Raw genomic sequence first — 24,719 nt, 5'->3', positions numbered from 1 at the left:
GAAATCCAAGCAGATGACATCACTTGCCCTTCCTTTTCTCTGCTGGTCCTGTCCGCCATTATAGAGGGCCATCAGATTTGTCAGGCATGATCTGCCATTGGTGAAGACATGCTAATTGTCTTGTACCACCTCCTTGTCTCACAGATGCTTTAACACAGATTCAGCAGGCTCTGCTCTATGACCTTCCCAGGCACTGGGTTAGTGTTCACAATCTGGTAGTTCCTCAAGTCTTCCTTTCTTGCTTTCTTAAAAATGGGAGTAATGTTTCTGTTTCTCCAGTCACTGGAGCATGACACCCAGAACTTTTTAAATATGATGGAGAGTGGCTTTGTTACCACATCAGCTAGTTCCTTTAGGGCCCTGGGATGCATGTCATTGCGCCCCAAAGACTTGTACACATTCAATAGGCAATTCATCAGATGGTCTTGTACTTACACTGTGAGGGATTGTGCTCCCTTAGCCCTCACCTACAGGTTCAGGAATGTGAGAGGCATAAGAAGCCTGACTACCAGTGAAGGCTGAGGCAAAGAACTTGCTGAGTACTTCCTCTTAGACAGCTGTTGCCAGTTCTCCCTTTTCATTTATCAACAAGGGGTACACTCTCCTTTTGCTTTTATCTTCTAATAAGTGTACCTGTAGAATCCCTTCTTGTTATTTTTCACATCCCTCATCAAGTTAAGTTCCATGTGCACCTTCGCTTTTCTGATCCTATCCATGGATGACGTCCATGTATTCTTCCAAGGCCACATGTCCTCGATTCCACTGCCTATACATTCCTTCTTTTCCCTCAGTCTAACCAGCAGGTCCTTGCTTAGCCATGCTGGTTTCCTTCCTCTTGTGCTTGATTTCTTCAGGTGGGGGATGGAAAGCTCTTGTGCCATCAAGAAGGTGTCCATGAAGAGCTGCCAGCTTGATTTTGTTCCTATGTACCTGTGGAGAGTTTTGCAGGGGAGCTCATCCATCAGTTCCTTAAACAGCCTGGAGTTTGCTTTCCTGAAGTTCAGGATCCTGACTTTGATGAGCGCAACCAGGGCATTGGTGCTATAGCCCTGCATGCCTCAGACTTAGCCTCTTTAATGAGCTCATCTGCATTGGTGTGCACCAGGTCCCATAAATCTTAAGTTGCTTTAGAATCTTAGGAATTAGCAAGTTGGATTTGCAAGACTACTCTGTGCTCTTTGAATACAGAATAGATAGACTGTTTTTTCCAAGATTTTCTCTTGAGAGAGACATTGTTGCTTGTGTGAGTAAGCAGTAATCCCTAAAGTAGTGTAGAAACGGAATGGAAATGCTGTTGCCTGCTATACTGTTGTAATACTATGGCTTAGAAATAGTACTCAGAGGAGCTGTAGGAGAGGCTAGTAACTTCTGTGGTGATTCAACATAACATAACAGTAAAATCTTAATTCCTTCAATAACAGCTTTATGATGAAAATGCTAAAAACATCGAAACAGTACATAACTATGAAATTTAGAAGACAAAGAGCACCAATAACTTTGTTTACCATGATAGCACTTGCTTTTTTTACTTGACTGTTCTTTAGTTCCCATAGGATGATTGACACATTCTGAGGTTATATCATGCACAACATAAAATAAACTGTATTGTTAATGCATATAAAACCTTATTTCAAGTATTAAGAGCTGACGCTTTCACTTTTTGTCTTTTAATCTGCAGACATTGTACTGTTCCTTCAGAAAGCTCGTCCAACATATATTTTCTTTATTTTCCAGCCTTCAGAGGAACACTGAAACTTGAAAATGTTTTTAAAAAATTCCTAAGAATGCCAGTTCTGACTCTTGTAACTTGATTGTGAATACTATGCATTAGTGTTGTGACAATTTAATCACAAAATTTTAACTTTCACCCATTTTAGTTTAGACTTCTGTTTTCTTCCTTTATCAGAGAAAGAAATTACTAAAATGCTAGAAATTGTAGTACCAGAAGACACTTAGCAAGATACTTAGTTACAAAAGTGGGACTACACCATATAAGAAGAAAACTCCTTTCCCTTATTTACAACTGAAACAGGAAAGTACGTTCTGTTTCAGCATTCACGAATAAAAAACAGTATTCCACAAAGCAGAATAATATTTGCAAGCTGACACTGTGGTATACTTTGTGAATACATAACTTTTTAAATTGTCCTTCGTTTGTGTTTTATTAGATGTCGAGTAAAAAACTCTGTAAGTTTTGGTGGTTGTAGGCTCTGGTGGTTATTGTTTTCATTGGTAGGGAAAGAATTCTCATCTTTTTCTGTGAAATTTTGTCTATTGACCAAACAACTCTGTTTTGTTTTTTCTCGACAGGAAGTTCGTAAAGTAAGTGAGAGTATCAAGTATAATCATCCTTTGAGAAAATGTGTTGACACAATACTGAAAAAGGTAATAGATAAATTTGTTCTTCCTTAGCAATCTTCAGCTGATTCACAGGGGAGGGAGTACTTCCAGCACCTACTGAATGCTTGTACCTTATTTTCTCTTTAACATAGAATTTCTAATTGTCACCTTGTAGTTTTCAGACCGGCTTTGGAGTTGAAATTCTGTATGGAATGTATTATTATGATGTATGTAATTATCTGCTGTGTTTTGAGATATGTAGTATATTATGAACAGAAGTTGTAACAGTTTATCACTTATAATAATATTTTCCCACTGAGCTTTCCCACTATATGCCTTATTCTGAATTTTCGCAAAACACAGTATGTTTTTGAGAAATAATTTAAAGTGCTATATCTTTTTAATTAACAATGTCAAGCTGATCTTTTTTGAGCAGGAAAAAATATTTCTTCTAGTAGTAGAAAATAAATGTTGCTATCCAAAGGAAGACTCTGTCATTACAGCGAGCTTTTCAGTTGCATGAAATGTTCCTAACATTGAAAAACATATAAAAAATAATTATTTTTCTTTTCTTTCCAGTGTCCTACTGAGTACCAGGAAAGAATGGGTAGGAACATGGATGATTATGAGGATTTTGATGAGAGACAGAACAGTTACCCAAGTGAAAAAAGTTTGGTCAAACTTCACAAGCAGGTATATTAATAAGTGAGAGAATGTACAATTTATTCTAGTGTAATGAGAATAAATACAAATTAAACAAAGATTTTTCAAAGTGCTTTACCCAAAAAGTTTACTGTTGTGCGTGAGTATCCAGCCTTTTGGCTTGCTTGGGCTGCATTTAGTGAATAGAAATTGTCTTGGGCTTCATATACACAGGTTGTTCCAAAAGTAATGCTTTCTATTTATTTCCATGGAAATGACAATAGATACAAAGAGCACAGTGACACTATTTGATAGAGCAAATTCTCATGTACAAAACACTATTTTTCAACGCTGTCACCACCATTAGCTGTGCATTTTTGGCAGCGATGAACAAGAGCCTGCATGCCAGACTCATAACAATCTGACCCACTGCTGAAACACACCACCCCCCATCTCACTGAGCTCACATTCACTATTTGGTTTCAGTAACAATTAAGAAAGCATTTGTGAATGCCAGTAGGTGCGATTTCTTCTGCATGGAGGAATTCATTGATGCATCTTTGCTTCATATGCACTTCCATGTCAGACTCCTTTCTGTCAGACTGCCCTTCTGCTGCCATCTGTCACAAGGCAGCAAAACATAATGGAATATTGGTGGGAAGGTTCAGCCTCTACTGCTACACCTCTACTACCCGCCTCTGATGTTAAGGGCCAACACAGTAGAACAGAAGACATTACTTTTGGAGCAGTACTTCCCGTACTTCATCCTTTACAATAATTGTTCATGTATGTACTGCCCCAAAGTGATGACATGAATAAGGTGTGATAGTGAAGTGGATATTTTTCTCTGCTAAGATGGGGATTATGTAAGTCCAGTAAAGAGACATGATCAGACTTTTGAGTTAAATATCTGAATGCAACTATATACATTCAGTTTGAAAATTTGCAGGTTGTGTGTTTACATCAACTGAAAATGGTCTTGCAAATGTAAATTAAAATTTTTCATTTTATAAACGCCAAGCTATGGAGTGCAGTTGACAAACCTGAGAGATGGGATGCCATGCAGAGAGACCTAGACAGGCTGAGCAGTGGGCCCAGGAGAACCTCCTGAGGTTCCACAAACCCAAATGCAAGGTGTTGCACCTGGGTCAAGGCAACCCTCACTGCCAGTACAAGCTGGAGGATGAAAGGTTTGAGCACAGCTCTGCCAAAAAGGACCTGAGAGTACTGGTGGATGGGAAGCTGGACATGAGCCAGCAATGTGCCCTCACAACCCAGAAAGCCAACCGTATTCTGAGCTGGATCAAAAGCAGAGTGACCAGTAGGTCGAGGGAGGTGATCCTGCCCCTCTGCTCTATTCTGGTGAGGCCTCACATGGAGTATGGATGTAGAGTCCTCAGTACAGGAGAGACATAGACCTTTTTGGTGCATTCAGAGGACGGCCACAAAAATGACCCAAGGGATAGAACACTTTCCCTGTGAGGACAGGCTGAGAGAGCTGGGGCTTTTCAATCTGGAGAAGAGAAGGCTCCAGGGAGACCTGGTAGTTACCTTTCAGTATCTAAAGGGGAGCTGTAGGAAGGAAGGGGACACACTCCTTAGCAGGGTCTGTTGCAACAGGACAAGGGGAAATGGTTTCAAGCTCAAAGAGGGTAGATTTAGGTTGGGTGTAAGGAAAAAGTCTTTTACAGTGAGGGAAGCAAAGCACTGGAACAGGTTGCCTAGAGATGTGGTGGATGCATCGTCTCTGAAGAGACTCAAGGCCAGGCTGGACCAGGCTCTGAGCTCCTGATATAGCTATGCATGTCCCTCTTCAGTGCAGGGGAGTTGGACTAAATGGCCTTAAAAGGTCCCTTCCAACTCTAAGAATTCTGTGATTCTGTGATTCTATTTTCAAATTCCTTTATCAAAACAGAAAGCAGGGCTGCTTGGTCTTACTTGTTCAGAACCCTGTATTTAGCCAGTGTATCAACATGCATACAGTTATTTGCCATTGTTTGGGTCAGCAGTGCACAGTACTGCCCTCCCTGCACCCTGCTTTCAATTGACAGCGTTAATAGTGGACTGGCTGTTTGGCTGTTGCTGAGTTATGGGTGCCTGCCCGGGGCTGCTCTATGGGGAAGAGCTGCTGTTTTTACAGTGGGAAGAGGTTGGGCTGCACTGAGAGCTGTGTTGGGCTGCAGGTTGGACACACCTGCTGTAGTGGGTTTTGCAATGCTACTTAATGACTTCTAACAATGAAAGAAAGAATAGAAGGTCAATATGTCAAATGATCCAGATCTATTTTCTGGATATGTAAAAACTATTCTTCTTGCAAGGTAACTTGACAGTATATTAATTGGCTATGATGACTGATGATTTTTGGCCTTGCAATGATTTATTGGTAGTGCATTATACAAAAGAGTGATGTTTGCTCAGTTGCAAAAATAAAAAGCTATGCTGGAAAAAGTAGGCTTGTTAATGATACAGATTGATTGTGATGAAAGTACAGCAATACCCAGGAATGTGTAGTTCCTGTACAACTTACCTGCTAAGAGAGTCTACTTCCTGCCTTTGTGAGTGTACGAAACTAATCTTAGCAGTTTTGTAATGTGGAAATTTTTAACGGATTTCTGCAAAGCTTTTCTCATATTTCTTGGAATGAGTATGTTGTAACTATATTTTCTTGGAATTTATTGTAGGTAATTTATTCAGTACAAAGGCATCGTCGTACACAGGTTCAGTGGCAAATTCTTTTAGAACAAGCCTTTTACCTGGAAGATGTGGCAAAAAATGAAACTAGTGCAACTCGACAGTTTGTTCATACTTTTCAGTCCCAGGAACCAGAGAATAAAATTATTCAGTATTTCTACACACCAACTATTGGTAAGTGCCATTATCCACATTTTGAAAATATAAAGGAGTATCTGGTAATGTTCTGTAAGAACAAATTGTTTTATATGAAGATATTCAGTTAGAATAGAAGGAAACAAATGTGCATTTGATATGCTTAGTTAATTAAAGAGTCACTAGGTATTGATTTATGCACTTGACTATAGGCTTAAACTTTTTACAAATTTAATAGCAATAGCATATTTTAATAGTAATTGAAATATTTTGAAGCTTTAAACAAAGAAAAAATTAGAAAATTCAAATTACGGAATTGTAGCTATCCTCTATGTTTGTAGAATATTGCTGGGATGTTGCAGCTCCTAGTAAAGCATGGGGGAAAGAGCTCTGTGTCTGTCCTGTACTGATCATTAGGAATGTTGTTGCTTATGCAGCTTTTTAGAAAGTGTCTTCTTGTCACATATTAACTTCTAATTTAGTGTATACTATCATTGAGTTATTTCTCAGTACAATTTTACAGTCTAAGCTTTGATTGGAGTAGAGTAATACATGAACAAGCAAATAAAATGCAGGTCATAGCATTTGGGCTGAAAGTGGAGAATCCTGTTCTGCTCCCTCTAATACTTCTCCCTAATAATTTTGCAAAATTTGCAACCCAAATCCATTCTGTCTTCCACAATTATGCACATGATTCTTTAAGGCTGAGACAGATCTCTAGGTGTCAGTAAAGCTCAGAATTTGAATGTACAAGTCCAGAGATTCAGCCTTGATTTTAAGGGTGTGCATGCAGTAAGTTTTAATAGTTTTTTGTTTTGTTTCGTACTTTTCTGCAGGAGTTCTGTTTCTGGCTGTCTAATTTTCATTAGGTCTGTAGGGATGTATGTGTATTTGTTTTTCAGAGTGGTACTGGGAATGTCTTCTACGACCGTGGTTTTACAGGGTTCTTGCAGTTGTTTTGGCCACGTTCTCTGTAATTGTCGTATGGTCAGAGTGCACGTTTTTCAGCACAAGGCCGGTTTTATCACTCTTTGCAGTTTTCATACAGCTGGCGGAAAGGACATACAATTACATATACATTGAGGTAAGTTTGAGATAGTCACTCAACAAAAATCTTTACAACTAGATTGTTTTTACGATAATAGTAGATGAAACTGACTTTAAGTTTCTGTTAATACTATCTATAAGCTTTCAGAAGCTCTGTAAAATACGTAGTACCAGACTTTGGTTTTGTGAGGGAGGTCTGCCTTTTGCCTCTCTGTTATAGAGAGAAACCCAGTTGACCTGACTACCACATGTAGAATAATTTGTGAAACATTAGCTTGGAGCCTAGACTTAGCATCTAATTGACCTTTTGTGTGACTTCTTTCTCCTAAGTAGGAATTTACTGCTGGCCAGAAATCCAGTCCTGGTGATGTGGCTAGAATGAGTGCAGAAAGGTATCAGTAAAGCAGATGAGTGGAAAAAGCTTCAGTATACTAATAAAATAAGTTGAACTTAAAACGCGTGTTTTTAATGCTTTTTAAGTGAAGAAAATGTCAAATCAGTGATAGTAATTATCAAAGCACTTAAATCAATGCGATCTATGTAACAAAAAAGTAGAATAAAAGTTTCTAGTGTCAGTTATGCTATACTTACATGAAGTGCAGAATGTTTCAAATATAATTCAAAACTATGAAAAAAACCTCTTTTAACTTGTGTTGGCACTGGTATTACTATCCTGTCTCAAAATGAAAAATTACACTGCATTCAATCTGTTGCACATACAGACAGTGTTAACAAATTAATGCTTTTAGTAGAGTTCTTGTGGTTTAACGCAGCAGGCCACAGAGCTGTTCATTCACTGCTTCCATGCAGCAGAACAGGGGTGAAAATTGAATAGTGCAAGAACTTGTGGCTTGAGATGAGCACAGTGTAATCAGAAAGAAGAGAGAAGAAAAAGAAAGAAAAAGAAAATAAACAACAAACTGAAATAATAATAATAAGAAGGATAAAGAAAACAAGTGCTTCACCTTCTGACCAATGCCCAGCCAGTTCCCAGGCAGCAGCAGCCACCCTGGCCAAATCCCAGCCCTGTTTTACTGTTCAGCCTGATGCTGTGTGGTATGAGGTGTCTCTTTTATCTAGTTTGGATCAGCTGTCCCAGTTCTGTCACCTTCCAGCACCTTGTGTACACCCTACTCCTTACTGATAGGGTAGTATAAGGCTGTTGACTTAGTGTAAAGGATTGTTCAGCAACAGCTAAAGCATGGATTTATTATCAGCGTTATTCTAAATCCGAAATACAGCACCATACCGTCTACAAGGAAGAAAATTAAATCTGTCCCAGGCAAAACCAGGACAGCTCTATATTCAGATAAGTTTTTTTCCCCTCTTTTCCAGATGGCCTGTTTTCTTACCATCTTTTTCCTCAGTATCTGTGTTTACTCCACTGTCTTCAGAATCCGCGTATTTAACTATTACTACTTAGCTTCACATCATCAAACAGATGCATATAGTCTCCTTTTCAGTGGCATGTGAGTATGTGGCACATATTTTGCAGATTTTCTATCAAATAGTCTATTGAAAATGTCCATTAAGCTTTTACTTATATTCTTTCATTTATATTCATATAGGTCTAAATTGAGTCAGAATGGTTTGGGTTGGGAGGGACCTTGAAGATTATCTAGTTCAAGACTAATGCCTTGGGCAGGATTGCCTTAATTTTGGTCGGGTTGCCTAATGCCCCATCCAACCTGGCCTTAAAAGCCATACATCTTATCATGATTTCTTAATATTTTTGATGCAATAAATCGTTTTAAATGCTGTTTGTTACCTCTTGCATTTATGCAGGTTATTTTGCCGTCTTACTCCACCATTATGCTTGAACTTTTTGGGCTTGACCCATATGGATGCAACAATCTCTCACAGAGATGCTCAACCAACTGCTTACACATCAGTAAGTACAGAAAACATGGCATTGAGGCTTTGTCATGGTTTGGAGAACAGGAAAAATACTTTGTGATACTTCTTGTAGTGAGATTCAGATATTCATATTTTTGCACTTACATTAAACAGAGTAGAAATAGCTATAGAGCAGGAGTTTGGTAATGATTGCTGTCTACAGTGGAGCTGTAAACCGCATGTTTTGTCCTCTCTGTCCTGAGAAAGTGTAGCATGCTAGAGAGTGCAGGCTTCTCTTCCTAACTCCCACTGGCTTCAGCATATGGGGTATCTTTATGGATTAGGAGCCAACTTAACCAGCCACTGAAAATTGCTGAGTTTGGTTTTACTGAACAACCAGTTTCTGACAGCAAGTCATACCTACCTTTGTTCTTAGCAAATAGTCTCCTATTGTTGTCCTTCCACACCAGATGAAAGACACTAAATTTGTACTGATTTTGGATTAGGTGAGATGACAAGAATCAGATCTGTGATGATAATACCTATGTTTCTGTAACCAAAGGATTGTGTATTTATGTGTTGTAGACGGAAAAGAGTGAGGTAGCAAAATCTTTCTTGGGTATCATCAAAGCTTCTTACTCTTCTAGTTTTGTTTTCCAGATAATGGGATCAATGAAAGTGCTGTCCTTCATTGCAGATGGATTCTATATATATTACCCAATGCTTGTTGTCATTCTCTGTATTGCCACGTACTTTAGGTAAGTAATGCACAAGAGTAATCCTCTACATTTCTTTATATTAATAACTTCAGTTTTATCAATTAGGAAGAGACTCAATTCCAGATGGTGAGATGTGGCATATTAACATAAGTGCAAAAAATAAAGCAATAGTTTTATATTTATTTATGTTAAATGTGTACATCTTAAGAATATCCTTTCTATGAACTCCGAACTGTTTGATTTTCATTAAACCCAATTCCATTTTCCACTAAACATTTATTAATCAGATTTTGGATTCTTTTCTGTTCAAACACTGAAGCCCACAAAAATTTGCTATGCTATTTGAAATTAAAATTACTGTGAGGAAGCTACATTTTCAGCAGCTTTCTGATACACAGAGGCATTTGCAAAAACTCTAGGTAATGAATGTTCTAACAGACTTTTAGCAAATACATGTAGAACTGAATGTTTAATTAAAATGTGTAAAAGAAAGCTGTTTCCCTTATTTAATCCAGCAGTTAACAGACTTGCTTGAAAGCATGGTGTTTTGAATCACTGGATCTTTCTTCCTGGAACACAAATTGCTGGAATTTGGAAGGATAATTACAGAAAATGCTGTTAAATTCTTGCTTTTCTTTGTTTTATTTCAAAACATCTGCTTCTGACCACTGTAAGAGATACGTTTTTGTCTTTATGTTTACTTCTTTAGTCTTGCATTGCTATTCAGTTAGAAGCAGTGTGTATGTTTAGAGTCATATGGAATGTAGTTTGATGCTTGAATGTTGTTTAATATCCTTTGAGCATGAATCCAGTCCTAGTTTTTCCCTGCCTATCTTCAGGTTAAATGGAGGGAAAAGAATCCCCTAAGCAAACAAGAAAGCCAATGACAAAAAAACAATTGTTTGTGTGGCTTGTCTGTAGTGATTTTGGTCTTTGCTGTTACAGCGTAATGGAAGGGAAGGGAAAGGGGGAAAAAATGAAGAAGTTGATCTGCATGAATTCTATTGCCTTCTAAAATGTGGACTGGATGTTTATTAAAATTTATCAAATAAAGTTATTTAATCCAGCAGTCTTAATGCTGAGATAGGACAGGAAAAATCTTCCTCTTATGTGAAGCTGTATTTGAACATAATATTAATGTTTTGGTTAGGAGACAGAGAAGAAAAACAACAAAAACAACAGTTGCAGTCTCTGGCAGTATGTTGAAAAAGTTCCTGGATACAATTCCAGAATTAGCTTAATCCTGTGTAAAAGGTGGAGCAACTTTATTTTTGACTGCTGTCTGATGGGTATCCAAAATGACAACAAGTGTCCCTGCAGCTGAGAAAATGCCATGTGTTTCTCCTGAGTAATAACTGAGACGAAAGTAGCTTTCCTGTTATTGTTGTTTCGAAAATAGAAATCTTACTGCATGCAATCCTTACAGTAATTTTCTTCTGGCAGAGGAGAGTCAAGAGGATATCATAACTATAATTTCTATTGTATCTGAAAAGGTATCGAGTAATTATCTTATCTTAAACTATTTGTGCTACTTGCAGATTATAAGCATTTCTATCCTACTACTTGAATGGAAATATTCCATCACTTTTGATAACATTCAGGAACCTTGTCACTGTTTTGAATTTTCTGATTTCACAAGTAGTATAATTTGTTTTCTTTCTTTCATGTTGCTTTCTTTTGTTTTGTTTTTTAATGTCCCTAAATTTCAGTATTTCTGAAATTTCTGTTTTACATTTTGCAATATAATATTTCCATTTACTCATTGTAAATCAATATAGGAAATTCCTTATCCTTCTGCTTTTTCCAGTTTAGGAACTCGCTGTTTGAATCTTCTGGGTTTCCAACAGTTCATGGGAGACAGTGAAATGACCTCTGATTTGATTGATGAAGGAAAAGAGTTAATCCGAAGAGGTAATTAAGATTCCATATCCTAATCTTCTTACAAAATACAGTAATTCTTCCCTGTCTGAAAAAAAAAAAAAACATACAGCTTTTCAATTTTTGAACTGTATGGCGGCAATCTGCAGCACAAAACACAACAGATTAACAGTACAGGTTGCTGTGTGAGCACTGTTGGACTTTTTTGACATCTGCAGTAAAATACAAACTTTTCAGTTAGTGGTGGTACTCTGAAGTTGTTTGTATCTAATAATGCCTTAGCAGGGGCTGAGATCCTGTTTATTGTGTCGTAAAAGATAGTTACTAATTAAATTGTCGTTATCATCAGCAACCTTATTTTAGTCTTTTTGTAAGTGTGCTCGCTAAGCTGTCCAAATTCCATCATTTTCTTAGGATTTTGTGCCATGTCAAGTAACTACACTGCATTATTACACTAAGCATGTGTTCTATAGGGCTTTAATTATCAGCTATTTAAGAGAATTTCTTGATTTTTTTGTTAATTTTGTTAATTCTTTACTGAAAAAAGAGTTCTTGTTTCAAACTAACATCTTGAAAGTAGTTCTTGAGTAAAGATTGAGAAACAAAGTTTTGTAGATAAGTTACATTATGCAGTAGATTTGAAATTAGAAACAAGACCAGTTGAATTAGCTTAGAGTAGTAGTCTTTTCTGCAACAGGGGCAGTGTCACACATTCCCTTAGACAACACATTAGTCTTTCTTTGGTACTGTGATTTTATACAAGAGATGCTCTGAAAGTAATGCCTCCTATTTTATTTTATTGACCTGTGATGTCAGAGGCAGATGTTGGTGGTACAGCAGCAGAGGTTGAGCCTTCCTGCCAATATTTCTGTTAAATGTTGTTGCCATGTGACAGATGGCAGCATAGGGGCAGTCTGACAAAATGACATCTGACATAGGAGTGCAAATGAAGAAAAGGTGTGTCATTAAATTCCTCTATGTGAAAAAATGGCACCCATTGGCGTTCATTGATGCTTGCTGAATGTTTATGGAGACCAAACAGTGGATGTGAGCATGCGAGTGGTGCATTTCAGCTGAGACGGCAGCTGCTGTCAATATGATGAATTGATTTTAATGAGAAATTCCATTACAATCAACTTTGCGTTTCCTTTTTATTTAATTGTATGAACCACCTATTTCAGTAAGAATCTCAGTAGTTAATGTTATTTTTTCATTACATTTGTTTAAGAAAAACCTGTTTGTAGTGATTGTTCTTGTATTTAGCTACAGACTTTTTTTTTATTTCTAGAGAAGAGAAAACGGCAAAGGCAGGAAGAAGGTGAAAACAGAAGAAGGGTAAGAGATTTATATAATCAGAATATTAATATAATACAATATCTGCTAGGGATGGCCATTGCTATTTAATTCAGCTTGGCTTATTTGACAAGAAAAAAGTCCTCCTATCACTGGTGGAAACAGTTATGTCTTGCAGAATAGTCCTGGCTGGGGGAAAAAGATAAATAACATTTTCATTTTAAAAGATAAGAGGGTAGTTCTGGCTGTACTACTTGTACTCTCTTGTTACTCGCTCTTTTCTTACAATGACCTATGCCTACAAACATAGGTCATGATAAGCAGAGTACTGACCGGTAGGACTCAGAATAACCTGGAATAGTTTGTTCTCAGCCCCTTCTGTTCATGCTGTTCTGCTTGAAATAACTACAGAGTTGCAGTGTTAGAATGTTCTCTTGGAACGGGGACTGTGTGCTCTCCCCAGACTTACCTGCTGCTTTGTGTGATCATTGGCTAGTAATTGGGACAGATTAATTTTTTCCTTCAGATAAGGGATAACATTTAATGTAGTTCCCTTCTCTGAAGGAAAATGAATAGGAAGGAATGAGTACTGTTGCCACTGAGTAACAAACAAAATCTTTTTTGAGTGCTTACTGAATTGAAACATAATTCAGAGAGCTTTGCTTAAGCAGCTTCAGTTAATTGTAGCTTTTTTATTTATTAATAACACTTTGAATTCAGTATAGAAAGAAACGAAGATTTCTAAAGAGTATATGTGAAAAATAAACTGACTAAAGGGAAAAGTATTATTAGCAGAAAGGTAGGATAATACTTGACTAAAACCTCTGGATTCTTCAAGCTCGGGGATACTTGCCTTCAATTCTTGTTATTGGCCAATACTGCAAAGGCCTTTCTTCTGATGCTCCGCTCTGCATCCTCCATCCCATAGTTTTAAAGCTTTCCCTTAATACAAAACCAAGTAGCAGTCAATGCATTATATCTTTGGTACAGGCTGAAATGACCTGACATAAATCAGCAATTTAAGTTTCAACAGAAACTCAATTTCAGATGTTACCAGTTCTTTGAGTTTGCATTTTACACTGTAGCACATCCATTCTTAACTTCTGGAGCGTATGAGAGTATTCTTTAGTTAGATCATGATTAGATACTTCCTCTACAGCTTTGTACTGTAAGATTTGATGGCATAAATCAGCACAGAAACTTTTGAATATACCAAGGATCCATATATGAATCTGATAAATATGGAAGTTATTGAAACAACTGGAAAAGTTTCTACTGCGTCATGAACTTGTCTCCTAAAAAGAGCAGGTTTTCTTCTTTAATACTTTATAACTCTTCATATTAAAATTATTAAATGCTAAAAGGTTACATGATAGAAGTATAACAGTAAATATGTTTTTCTTTTTTGTCTGGGTATTTTACCATTCTACCACTAGATGGAAATAGAAACCAAACAACAAGCACCTGTCTTCTCACCGTAACAGAGCAGCTGAAGAACTCTGTAGACTTAATTTGTAGTTTGTTTCCTCTGAGTATTTTTCTTCTAAAGGACAGTTACTGAAATTGGTTTTGTGAAGGTACATAAACATTGAGTTTAAAACAAAACAAGAATTCTTGTATCAAGATATGAAGCATTAATATTTTCAAAGTATTACTCTCATTGTATGGTAAGGTTGGCCAGTTAGCTCTAGACTGCAATATCTCTTGATCATGCATATGCTTTAGTTGTGTTACTTTCCTCACAGCTCATGTTTTTTTTTTTTTTTTTGTCTCTTTCTAGGAATGGAAAGAGCGGTATGGAAATAGAGAGGATTCCACTAGAAACAGGGTTGTCCACACAGAGCAAAAAGAATCCAGCTTCTCAGAGACCAATACGAATAGACGTAAGTTTTGTGCTTTTTTGTTTTGACTGTGGAGATTGTTTGCTTGCTTTTAGTTTTTTAATATCTTGTCTGTGCAATACTGACTATGTAAGTAAAAGTAAATTGTTTCCTTTTTGTCTTAGATCATATATTAATACATTTCCTTCTGTTGGAAGGAAATAGTGCTATCTTGCCCATTAAAGACAAGTGCCATGTTTCTTCTCATTGTTTACATTCTGACTAGTTGAGGTTGGAGATTCTGGCTGGTCTAAGTCACTTGCTTTTCTCATGGGACATACAACTAGAGTAGCAGTTGTTAACAAAAAAGACTTTATTTAAGATATATCTTGAAGTTGGAAACTTTAAATGTTGGAATTTACATCTTCTACATGCAAATGAACTGATGCAGGTTGGAATAATCAGGTAAATTACTAATAAATGTAAAGCCAATAACGTACTCACATGAGTACATGCCTGTCATTTAATAACACATTAAACTAGCCAATTTAGATTGTTACATATGCAGTCCTATTTGCTTGTCAAAGAATAATAGTGTTGAGTTGAAAATGTGTAAAAGTAAGCAAGCCTTCTAGTGTCTGCTGAATTTTTTGTCCTTTTGCTAACTTTCAATGTATATTTCATATGCTCTTGTAAGCTAACAAGTGAGAAATGAAACAAAACAGCTAAATGTGACAGGTTCAGTGAAGTGATGGAAAACGGATTAAAGTTTAGAAAATAAAAGGGAGAAGATTCAAGGCAAGGGCTTTCAATAAAAAATAAAAAGTGAGAGTGGGGGAAGCTTTGAACATACTTTAGAGCCAATACTGGTTGATCTTCCTCCCACTCTTAGTAACAGTTGGGAACCAAAGTCTTCAGTGATAGACAAACTGAAATTATGTTCCATTATATTCTGCTGTTAACCGTATGAATGTGTAGCATTCCAATCCCAAAACAAGCTGTAGGCACTGGCCTACTGAAGCTGGCAGTGAATTGCCAAACAACTGTATTTCATTCATTCATGAATTTTTCCATTTCAAAACAAACAGAAGAACCAAAAAAATTCCAGCTACATTTTGCACGTAGCATTCTTGACTGTCCAGTTAAAAATGGAAAGTTGGGAAGAAGAATGGATGCTTAATTTATTTATTTGTAAATAATGTTTTTATATAACTGTTTTAATTTTCTTTGATTCTTTGCAAAATGGATCTCATCCTAGTCAGATTGTTAGATTGTTCTGGAGATAAACAACAACAAAAAATCTAAAAAGACCAAAGTTTTGAGCATGTAGTCAGATGTGATTTAATATTGAATTTACTCTAAATATTCATGATTATGCTTTAGATGAGTTACTAGCAAATTATTATACTGGTCTTTTAAGTTTGATGTTTTCACACGATCTGAGGTGTTTATAGAGTAAATGAATGTCTTTCCTTCCTTTTACCTATTCAGCACTATCGAAGTACACCCGAACAAATGGTAGGACTGAAAGAGACAGAATAGAACTTCTTCAGGATGCAGAACCCTTGGATTTTAATGCAGACTCGATTAATGATGACCCTCTTGAATCGGACTCTGGAAGGTGAGGAATCTTGTGTTGTGTTGACCATTAAAAAATATTGATAGCTTCTATCTTCTGACCTGTAACAGCTATGTCAGATGACTTTGTAATAATAGCTTTATAAACAGTATTTGCTTCTCACATAGCTATTTTTCTTTCTTCCTTCTCTCCGATGATATCAAAGTGTTTTCAACCCAATTGAAACCTTCAGGTTTTAACAGTTTTTTTAGAAATGTTTGAGTAAACATCAGAAATGGTTTCTGTTGATTTTTGTCTGTAACTTCAGCAAATAGATGCCAGTTCATAAACATGTAACGAATGCTGTTAAATGACGGTGGTGGGTTCTACAGGTTAATTCAGCAATACTTGTTATTACTGACTACTAAATTGCATAATCTAGTATCACCACATTTCAAAAGCTTTGGCTTCTGGAGTTTTTTAGATTTGAGTTTCTTTTTAGCACAAAAGTTTAAGGAGGAACCAGCCTAGTGTAGTTCTGTTTTCTACTTGTGTACAGTGTTTGAAATAGGTAATCTACAAAAATGGAAGTAGGCATAGATAGTTGTTTTGGGGCAAATGCTTTGCAAATATGATATCTGAAGTCTTCTGGCACCTATACAGTATTTGCAGGGGAGAACACTCTGGTCCTTCAAGAAAACAGGGAGCCAGAGAACTTAATTGAGCCTTCTTTTAGTAACCTTAATTTCATCTCACAGAGATTATACACCAAGAGTAATTCCATTTAAAATTTCAATTCAGTTTAAAATAGCTTGTATAACATTGTGTGTTTCTTATGCTTTGTCTGTTTGTTGTTTGTTTTTTGTTTAATGATAGCTCTTTAAATAATTATGAGTTTCCTAAGATGATGTAATGGCACTTAGAAGGCTAAGTTCTGATTTTGTCTTTTTGAAGTTTACTAAGTACTGCAGAGAGGGAAGTACAATGTGCTATTATCAAATTCTATTTCTACTTTTTAAATCTTTTTAAAATATGCTTGATCAATAATTTGTGAAGATTTTTTTTTCTTTCTTAAATTTTCCCCAGAAATTATGCAGACATTTGCTTTAATCATCATCATTTCTCCTAGGAGTATGAGATATTCTGTTAATCACCCAAGCAAGAATGCTGGTTGAAAAGTTTGTACTGCTTAACAAAAACATTCAGTTTCTTTTGTTTGTAATGGAAAACAAAGTTCTTTAATACTCCTTATATTTGTATCACTGTTTTTCTTGGTCAGATGAGATTTAATTTAATGACTGCCTAAAGTGTTCTTGTGGAAACAGCAATCCAGTAGAACTTCGGGTCCTATAGTATTCATTGAGACTTAAGGGGTAAGGAGTGCAGTGAGGGTTATATGTATTCATAGGTCTTCCTTCTAGTTTTTTACTGATATCTTTTCATATTTAAAATTCATTCTGCAGGTACCAGCCTGGTGGAAGATATCTGTCAATGTCTCGAAGCAGAATATTTGAGGATGTCTAATCTAAATCTAAAGAAAATTCATAGTCAATCTGTTTCCTACTCACTGCTTGGAAAATACTGTATTTACAATGTATTAGTGAACCAGAAAAGACCATTTTTGTTTTATAAAAAAAAAATGAAGAAACAACTCTATTTTGGAAATGTGTCTGTATGATAACTTTACCATTTATGACAAGAATATTCTTCTTTTATTGTAGATGTTATTGTGTATCCATATGAGCTTTTTGTAATGACCAAAAGGAGAAAAATAATAATTAAATTAGTAGAGAATAAATTTCATTAAAAAGGCTCAACTTGAATTTAAATATATAAGCTTTAGAATGAACATTTTTTGGAAGGATTTTTTTGTATAGAAGAAGATGCTATGAGAAAATCTTGATGCATCCAAAGTACAGTTATATCAATTACAATAGTAAACACTTTCTAAATTTTCTGTTTAAACTTTTACGACTAGTGCAAAATTTACTGATTTAAATTGAGTCTTCTTTTGGCTTGAGTGGTCTTTAGATCAGACCCTATATGAGCAGAAAGACTGAATGGCAGGCTGTCTTCATAAATCTTGCTAGCATCAGTTTTAGAACAAGAAAGATAATATTTTCCAATGTTCAAGGCCAGGCTGGATGGGGCCCTGGGCAAGTGGGTCGCAACCATGCCCAGGCAAGAGGTTGGATGGTCTTTATGGTCCAACACAAGCCATTCTAGGATTCTGTGTGTGTGACTAGATGAATATGGATGAAGATTTCACTGTCATATGAATATATGTGCAATAGCAAGGAAACATTATCAAAGACATGATGTCTGCTTAAGATTTTTACAGTTTCAACTGTTGAAAAACCTTGGCACACTAATGTTTTGGGGTGTTTTTTTTAAGCATAAAAGAAATCTAATGTGAATAATGAGTTATGCAAATAATTCTTTTCAGAATTCAGACTTCGGACACAGCTTAAAATTTTTGAGTGTTTCTTTAGAGGGGAAATACATAACACGACTAGATAATGATGAACACTTAATATCCCAAATGCCCTGTTTGCATTATGTATCAGTTTTTAAGGTGCCTGTATTTTGCAGTAAGTTGTTGCAAAAAGAATAAATGCATATTCATTTAAATGCCATTCAAAAATGCCAATTATTAACTATGTAGAAATGCTTCTATTTAATTGGTGTAGATACGTTTTAAGCTGTAGTTAGTCAAATGAACTTTCAAGTGTAATCATAAGGTAAAAGATGTAGTCATACTCACGATATCTTGAGAAATTTGATCAACTTAAAATGCTGCTTTTTTGGAAGTTGTTGTATATCCTTGCACTTGGGAGTTTTCTTTTGAGCTTATTGCAAAATGATGATGAAAATGGAAAGAGAACATGCTTCCGTCATAAATTCTATATCATGCTTAAAAAGACAGACATTCATTAAAGCAGCTAAGACTGATATAGTCTGAAAAGTAAACTTTCATGAACTACATATTCTACTAATTTTTAGAAGTAGTCTTTTTCTGAAGTAACTGTTAATGGGGATCTAATTCTACCTCCTGTGTTTTAGTACTTTATGTGTTCTAACAGTAGTGGTATTTATGATGTATTGATCTGCCTGTTTTAATAAAACACTGTATTGCTATTATGAAGGAGGAATAATACTTGTATAGAAATAATTATTTAAATAAAAGGGCAGACATAAAGTAACCCTCAGTTCTGAGGTGAATACACTGAATTACAGCCATGCTCAAATGTACCCAAGTTCATGCAATTTCTACATTACATGCAAGAGAACACTTTTTTAGTTTGGGTATTTTGTGTCTTGTAAAAGCTTGATCAAAACCTCATGGCTGTATCAGGGAATGAAAGTCAAGAAAATAAGACATTTGGTTTTGGATGCAAACTGTTCTTTAGCAACTTTGTGATGTTACATATTTAATTTTTATTAGATACACTTAGAAATGCTATTATTAATCCAGCCTGATCTGAAAGAGGTTGTATATGTTTTTGGACATCCATCAACAATTAATGTTTCTGGACTTTACATTTCTATTTTTATAGCTTATATATCATCTAACTGCCCAAAAGTTTATTTGTAAAAATACACGGATGAAGTAAGGTGTAAGTTCTTTATTTAACTCTTGAAATGTCACTACAAAGGGATCTAATTCAGTGCTAATGGAAAAATCACAAAAGGAATGCGTATTTTTCTGAGCTCTTGTGAAGTATTCGTATCTAGCTGCTATTGACTTCAGAGTATTGAATAAGCCTTCTCAGGGCATGATTTTTCCACCCTCAGACATCTGTGGAATGGTTGCTAACAGAATTTACAATTGAAACTTGTTGAGGATTGTATATACAAAAGCTAACTAGTCCCTGACGTAAGACTTCTGTGCGGTTTTCCTCAGGATACAGTAATTTGAGGAGTTTACTGTAAATTAATTGCTGTGGGAATCTGTCTGCTAATATTGAAATTCTGAGGTCATTGAGATGGGAATCCACTGACCTTTTATTGTAGTTTCAGTGGAGTAGTAGAGTAACCAATGTCTGCTTTTTGAAACCACATGAGAGCTTCTAACATAGCTCAGGAGTTCTCTCTGGATTGTGCTGACAGATCCCCAGTGTCACATACCACCTAGATGCTAAAAATTTAAATAAGGAGTTGATAAGTGATGTCATCCATGTGATGTTTCATCCATGTATTCATTTCTGACTAACAGTTGTTACTCTTGCTCTAAGTGCAATTTGTAGCTAATTAGTGTTTCAAAAAGTAATTGTAAGTTCCTATGACTAAATCTGAAAAACTTTCAACTAAGAATGACTGGTTACAATAAAAAAATGTTACAGAACCAAACTATATACCTGCACAACATTTGCTGTGTACTTGAGCTCATTGCAGACTAATTTGGTTACTGCTTATAAAAATAATACAGAACTTGCGTGGGGGATAAGTAAGTGCCTGAAGATTTGCCCTAACTCCTAGCTAGATTGTGGCATCCATTGCTGAGTTCCTTGCTACTGCAGTTGTACTCTAAAAGTAGCCTATCTTAAAATAAATAAATATAAATAAATAAACTAAAGCCAGCTTTGGCATGTTTAAGCAGTGATTGTAATGTATGTTAATGTTTTTCTTGCAGCACATTTGGTGCTCCAGATTAGATGATTTGGAGTATAACTACCTTACAAAGTGTGCTTTTGGAAACAGAATGTTAGTTTATTAATTCTGTTGGTATATAGTCATGTTTATTTGCAACTAAAGAGTGTCAGTTACTACTTTCCTTACAATTTCACTTTTTGAATTACTGAGCAGCTAGAGCATACTTCCTAAGTTGTGAACACCACACGCACATAAAAATGGCACCAGACAGCCAACCAAGCTTGTAAAACAATTGAAAGAATCCACGTAAATTGTCACAAACTTTGAAAAGTGGGAGTGAGAACAGTAACTACTTTGACACTGTCAGTGCTGGATTTCTTAAAAAGTGCGGATAGCAAAAACCTCCAGTCAAACTTATTGTTCCTGCTAGATCTGTGATTCTGTGTTTTCAGGCATTTAAGCATGTACATGTTCTGCTAATTTATGTATATTGGGAATGAGCCCTCTGCACTTTAAGGCACAGATCTTAGTGATGTAAAGTGAGGAATAATTTTTATGAGAGAATATAGAAGACATTGAGCTTCTAGTCTGTGCTAACAAGTGACAATTTGGGCATACTATGATATATTCTGTCATTTAGGTATGGCAACAAACTTTGTACTACTGTAACTTCACTGCTGGAAAAATCACAGTGTAAAATATGTCTGTGTTTTGCGGTCAAGCACTTGTAAAATAAATTGTCATTAGCAGTATTAATGGGAATGGTGGAAAGCTGCTATCTGTTCAATATTCTTGCTATTTTAAAACACAATCATGATGATTTTTAGATACGAAATATTAACAGTGGTTACTCTGATTTTCAGTAATTATGATAATTCTCATTTTATTAAATTTATCTCAGAATATTGCAAATGTTAAATGAAAAATATATTATTTCTTCCAATTTTCATTACTGCTGTTAATTACTTGCAGTCTGAGGGGATTTACAATACCAAATAGAGATCATTTTATGAATGAATACTTTCTATGATGCTTCTTAAGGAAATCTGCCTATTCATAACAGAGAAGTGTTTCCATCTTAATAATTAAAAGAAATGCCACTCATTTCATATATTGTCTCCTAGCTTCTAATTTTTGTTTTAGCATTCAGAAAATGATAGATTTTTTACAGAGCAACTTACTGATGTATCTTGTAAACCTTTTGAAATTTTTACTTTCCTTTTCCCGAATGAACTCTGCAGGAATATGCTGCTTCACCGCAGTTCTTTTAATATTATCCGTGCCTCTAATTAAGTAGTCTAATCTGAAGCTGAGACACTCCTACACCATTTGATTATGTTGACAGAAACCCAGCATCCCTAGCAGAATAGCACCTTGAACTAGATCCCTTTCTAGTATATGGATTGCTGTCATTGATTATCTTGTATTACATTTGGTACCTTCTGTTTCTGTTGTACTTTAATCCCAGTCACACTTGTTCTTTGTCTCCATTAAATGCACTGGAATGTATTCCTCAGCATGCTTAATTTTGTGTGTGTGTGTTTTAGCTGTAATTGACAGGCAATAATAATATGCAACTTCAATTACTTCTTCACGATAATGTTGTTATATTTGACATTCCTGTGAATTATAATAGTTTAAGTGTGATATCTTAACTGTCACTGTAGGAACTATTTTCTTTAAGAGATCACCTTAAACTCCTATGGAAGTGTCTGGAAGACAAGGGAAATAATTTTCAAGTATGGCTTTAGTAACAGAAAATGTTTATTCTCCAATGTATATCAAGGGTAGGCTGTAGGAGTGCTGCTTATGGATAGACTAGCTTCTTTTGCCTTATGATACAAGTATGTGTGCATAAAATGTTGTTTTAAAATTCACTGAGTGAGTTATAAATTTTTCTGTGTAGTATTTAAATTATCGATGTACTGGATATATTTTTGAAACGTGTTAAAATCAAGGAGTCAATGAGTTAAGCTGGCATGAAATAAATCATTTCTGCAATACATTTTTCCTTGGTGTATTTTAGATACTCAGACTTCTCTGAAATACTTTTGATAATGATCTTCCAGAGAAATTCTACCTATTTCTTCTTCCCAGATAGAAAGAGAGTTTATTCTGTAAGTCAATACAACCACATTTTTGTCACCTTTTTCACCTTTTTCACCTTTTTTTCTGCTTTAAAGAGCAGATTAAAAAGGGAAGTTGCTGAGAAGCCTGCATACCTTGACATATCATTGTCAGAGCCCAGAGCTGAGACACTGACCAGCACTTTTGGTCCATTCTCTTTACTGACAGCTCACTCATGCTTCTGTGGATGCGGGGAGACTGTAAGCTTCCCACAGTGCCTGCAGAAACCCTGCAAAGAGCCTGTACACTCCTGAAGCTGATTGGGCCCTTGGTACTTTTGAGGGACAAAAGATGGGCAGAGGGCTTGGTTCCATCCTTTTCCATCATCGCATTGGAACATAAGTCCTTCTAGGTATATTCAGCTGTTGGTGGCAACCAAGAGACTGTTTTCTGTGAGGAGAAAGGTGAAGTGAGGAAGGAGTTAACCCTTCTCTCTTCTTGCACTGCTTGCATATTCATCTCATGTTATATATACAACATATGTTATATATACAACTGTAGTGGCAGGACATGTATTTAGGTTTCTTTTTTTCATTCTAATGAAACATCATTCCACTTGGGAATGACAGAACTATCTTTTGGATGTACTAATTGGAAAATCCATACCCTAGAGCAAGCAATTACTCATTTTATTAGCATATCAGGATATTTGCAACAGCTAAGTTTAGGATGACTGGTAGAGCTGATTTGTTGTCTCCTACATTTAATCTGTAGCTGCTGTTTTAAATTAGTTGCAGGAAATGTTTTGCCCTGTCAAGACCAGTGTCTGCCATCGCTGCAGTAGGAATGACTCAAACTGCTGGTAGAGACTTACCCTGTCACATTCTTTGGAATGTCACCCATTCTCCCTCTTTGTTACTGCACTACCAAATTTCTTTAGATCTTTTTGCTTACCATTTTATGTATGTGTGGGTTCAGGACAATGCAGCAGATGAACTGTGCATGCAGATGTTAGGAAAGATTAGTAATAGAGTTCATCTCATTGATTATATTCCAGGGAATGGCATTTCCTCTATTGACTGGGAAAGAGATAGGAGTAGCTGAGTAATCTATCTTTCCAGTGTTCATTGTCAGATTTTTGTGTGCTCACAGAGCAATATTGATTCTGTTGCTTAATTCTTAGTGTTTGATAATGCACCTATCTTGCATACTTGGTAAATGTTATGCCTTTTGAAATAGCGTTGAACTGGCAGAGAATTGTATGAGTTGTGATTGAACATCACCTGCCTGCTCACTTCTCTCTGCCTGCACTGTGTCTACTCAGTCTGTTCTGCATGCTGCGATGAAGATCTTGTTCCTTCCTCTTTGTATACATCTTATCATTTGCATTATCTTGTGCGTTTGTTCACTAGACACCATTGCCATCAGGTTTTTTTGAGAGCATTGTTGAGTTGGCCAGGACCAGACTCTGAAGACACAACTTTTCTTCCCTTCATGGGGATCATGACCCAAATTGCAGAGAGAGATTCAGCTCAGAACTAGAGGCCAGGTATTGGTGCAGTTGTCAGGTTATCCACAAACGTAAGAAAAGCTCTTGGCTTCCATCCACACAAATGGCTTATCTGGTTAAAGGTGTGGACTTGAGTAGCTCAGTCAGCATAAAAGCAAAACTGAGGCTTGTGCCTAGACATCCTCTGTGAAAACCCGCGTGCCCTCTTGTCCCTCTGTAAGCATTAGTATGGTAAAAACACCGAGCTTCTTATGTTGGAGGATTTTGTTTTTCAAATCTATGGAGATCAACAAGTTACAAAAGCAGTGTATCACTCTGCATGTGGAAAGGAGTGAGGCAAGGGGAACTACGTCCAGAGAGATGGGACAGGGGTGGCAGTGCAAGAGGCACAGCAAGGCCTGGGGGAGCTGCAGGAGGCAATGAGGAAAGCATGAGCTCTGCGCAGTCCTGGTGTAATCTTACTACTTTCCCTGCTCACAGCCTTGCCTAGAATTTTCAAGGTGAAGTCTGATATCAACACCTTGACAGCTGGCCCCTGAGGTTTAAGAATATATAGTTCAGTGACTGCAGAGCAGCTGTGAAGGCCCATT

General features: G+C 36.3%; 1 protein-coding gene across 5 annotated transcripts in view; it reads left to right on the top strand.

The window, feature by feature from the left end:
- The window catches only part of LMBRD2 (LMBR1 domain containing 2), a 34,531-nt gene extending 11,976 nt beyond the window's left edge, over positions 1–22,555 (top strand). For 4 of the 5 annotated variants that reach the window (XM_021380085.1, XM_021380082.1, XM_021380084.1 and 1 more), the window contains 12 exons: positions 2,311–2,385; positions 2,920–3,033; positions 5,664–5,847; positions 6,711–6,892; positions 8,191–8,324; positions 8,641–8,746; positions 9,352–9,449; positions 11,218–11,321; positions 12,577–12,623; positions 14,362–14,464; positions 15,893–16,022; positions 17,423–17,483. In XM_021380085.1, coding sequence (XP_021235760.1) covers positions 2,311–2,385; positions 2,920–3,033; positions 5,664–5,847; positions 6,711–6,892; positions 8,191–8,324; positions 8,641–8,746; positions 9,352–9,449; positions 11,218–11,321; positions 12,577–12,623; positions 14,362–14,464; positions 15,893–16,022; positions 17,423–17,483 — 1,338 coding nt within the window. Of the gene's footprint in view, positions 1–2,310; positions 2,386–2,919; positions 3,034–5,663; positions 5,848–6,710; positions 6,893–8,190; positions 8,325–8,640; positions 8,747–9,351; positions 9,450–11,217; positions 11,322–12,576; positions 12,624–14,361; positions 14,465–15,892; positions 16,023–17,422 lie in introns of all 5 variants that reach the window. The other variant, XM_021380081.1, reaches the window with a different exon arrangement.

The sequence above is a fragment of the Numida meleagris genome, chromosome Z (genome assembly GCF_002078875.1).
Source record: "Numida meleagris isolate 19003 breed g44 Domestic line chromosome Z, NumMel1.0, whole genome shotgun sequence".
Classification (NCBI taxonomy): domain Eukaryota; kingdom Metazoa; phylum Chordata; class Aves; order Galliformes; family Numididae; genus Numida; species Numida meleagris.
Note: the sequence above shows the minus strand (reverse complement) of the source record. Positions and strands in the feature narration are given on the sequence as shown.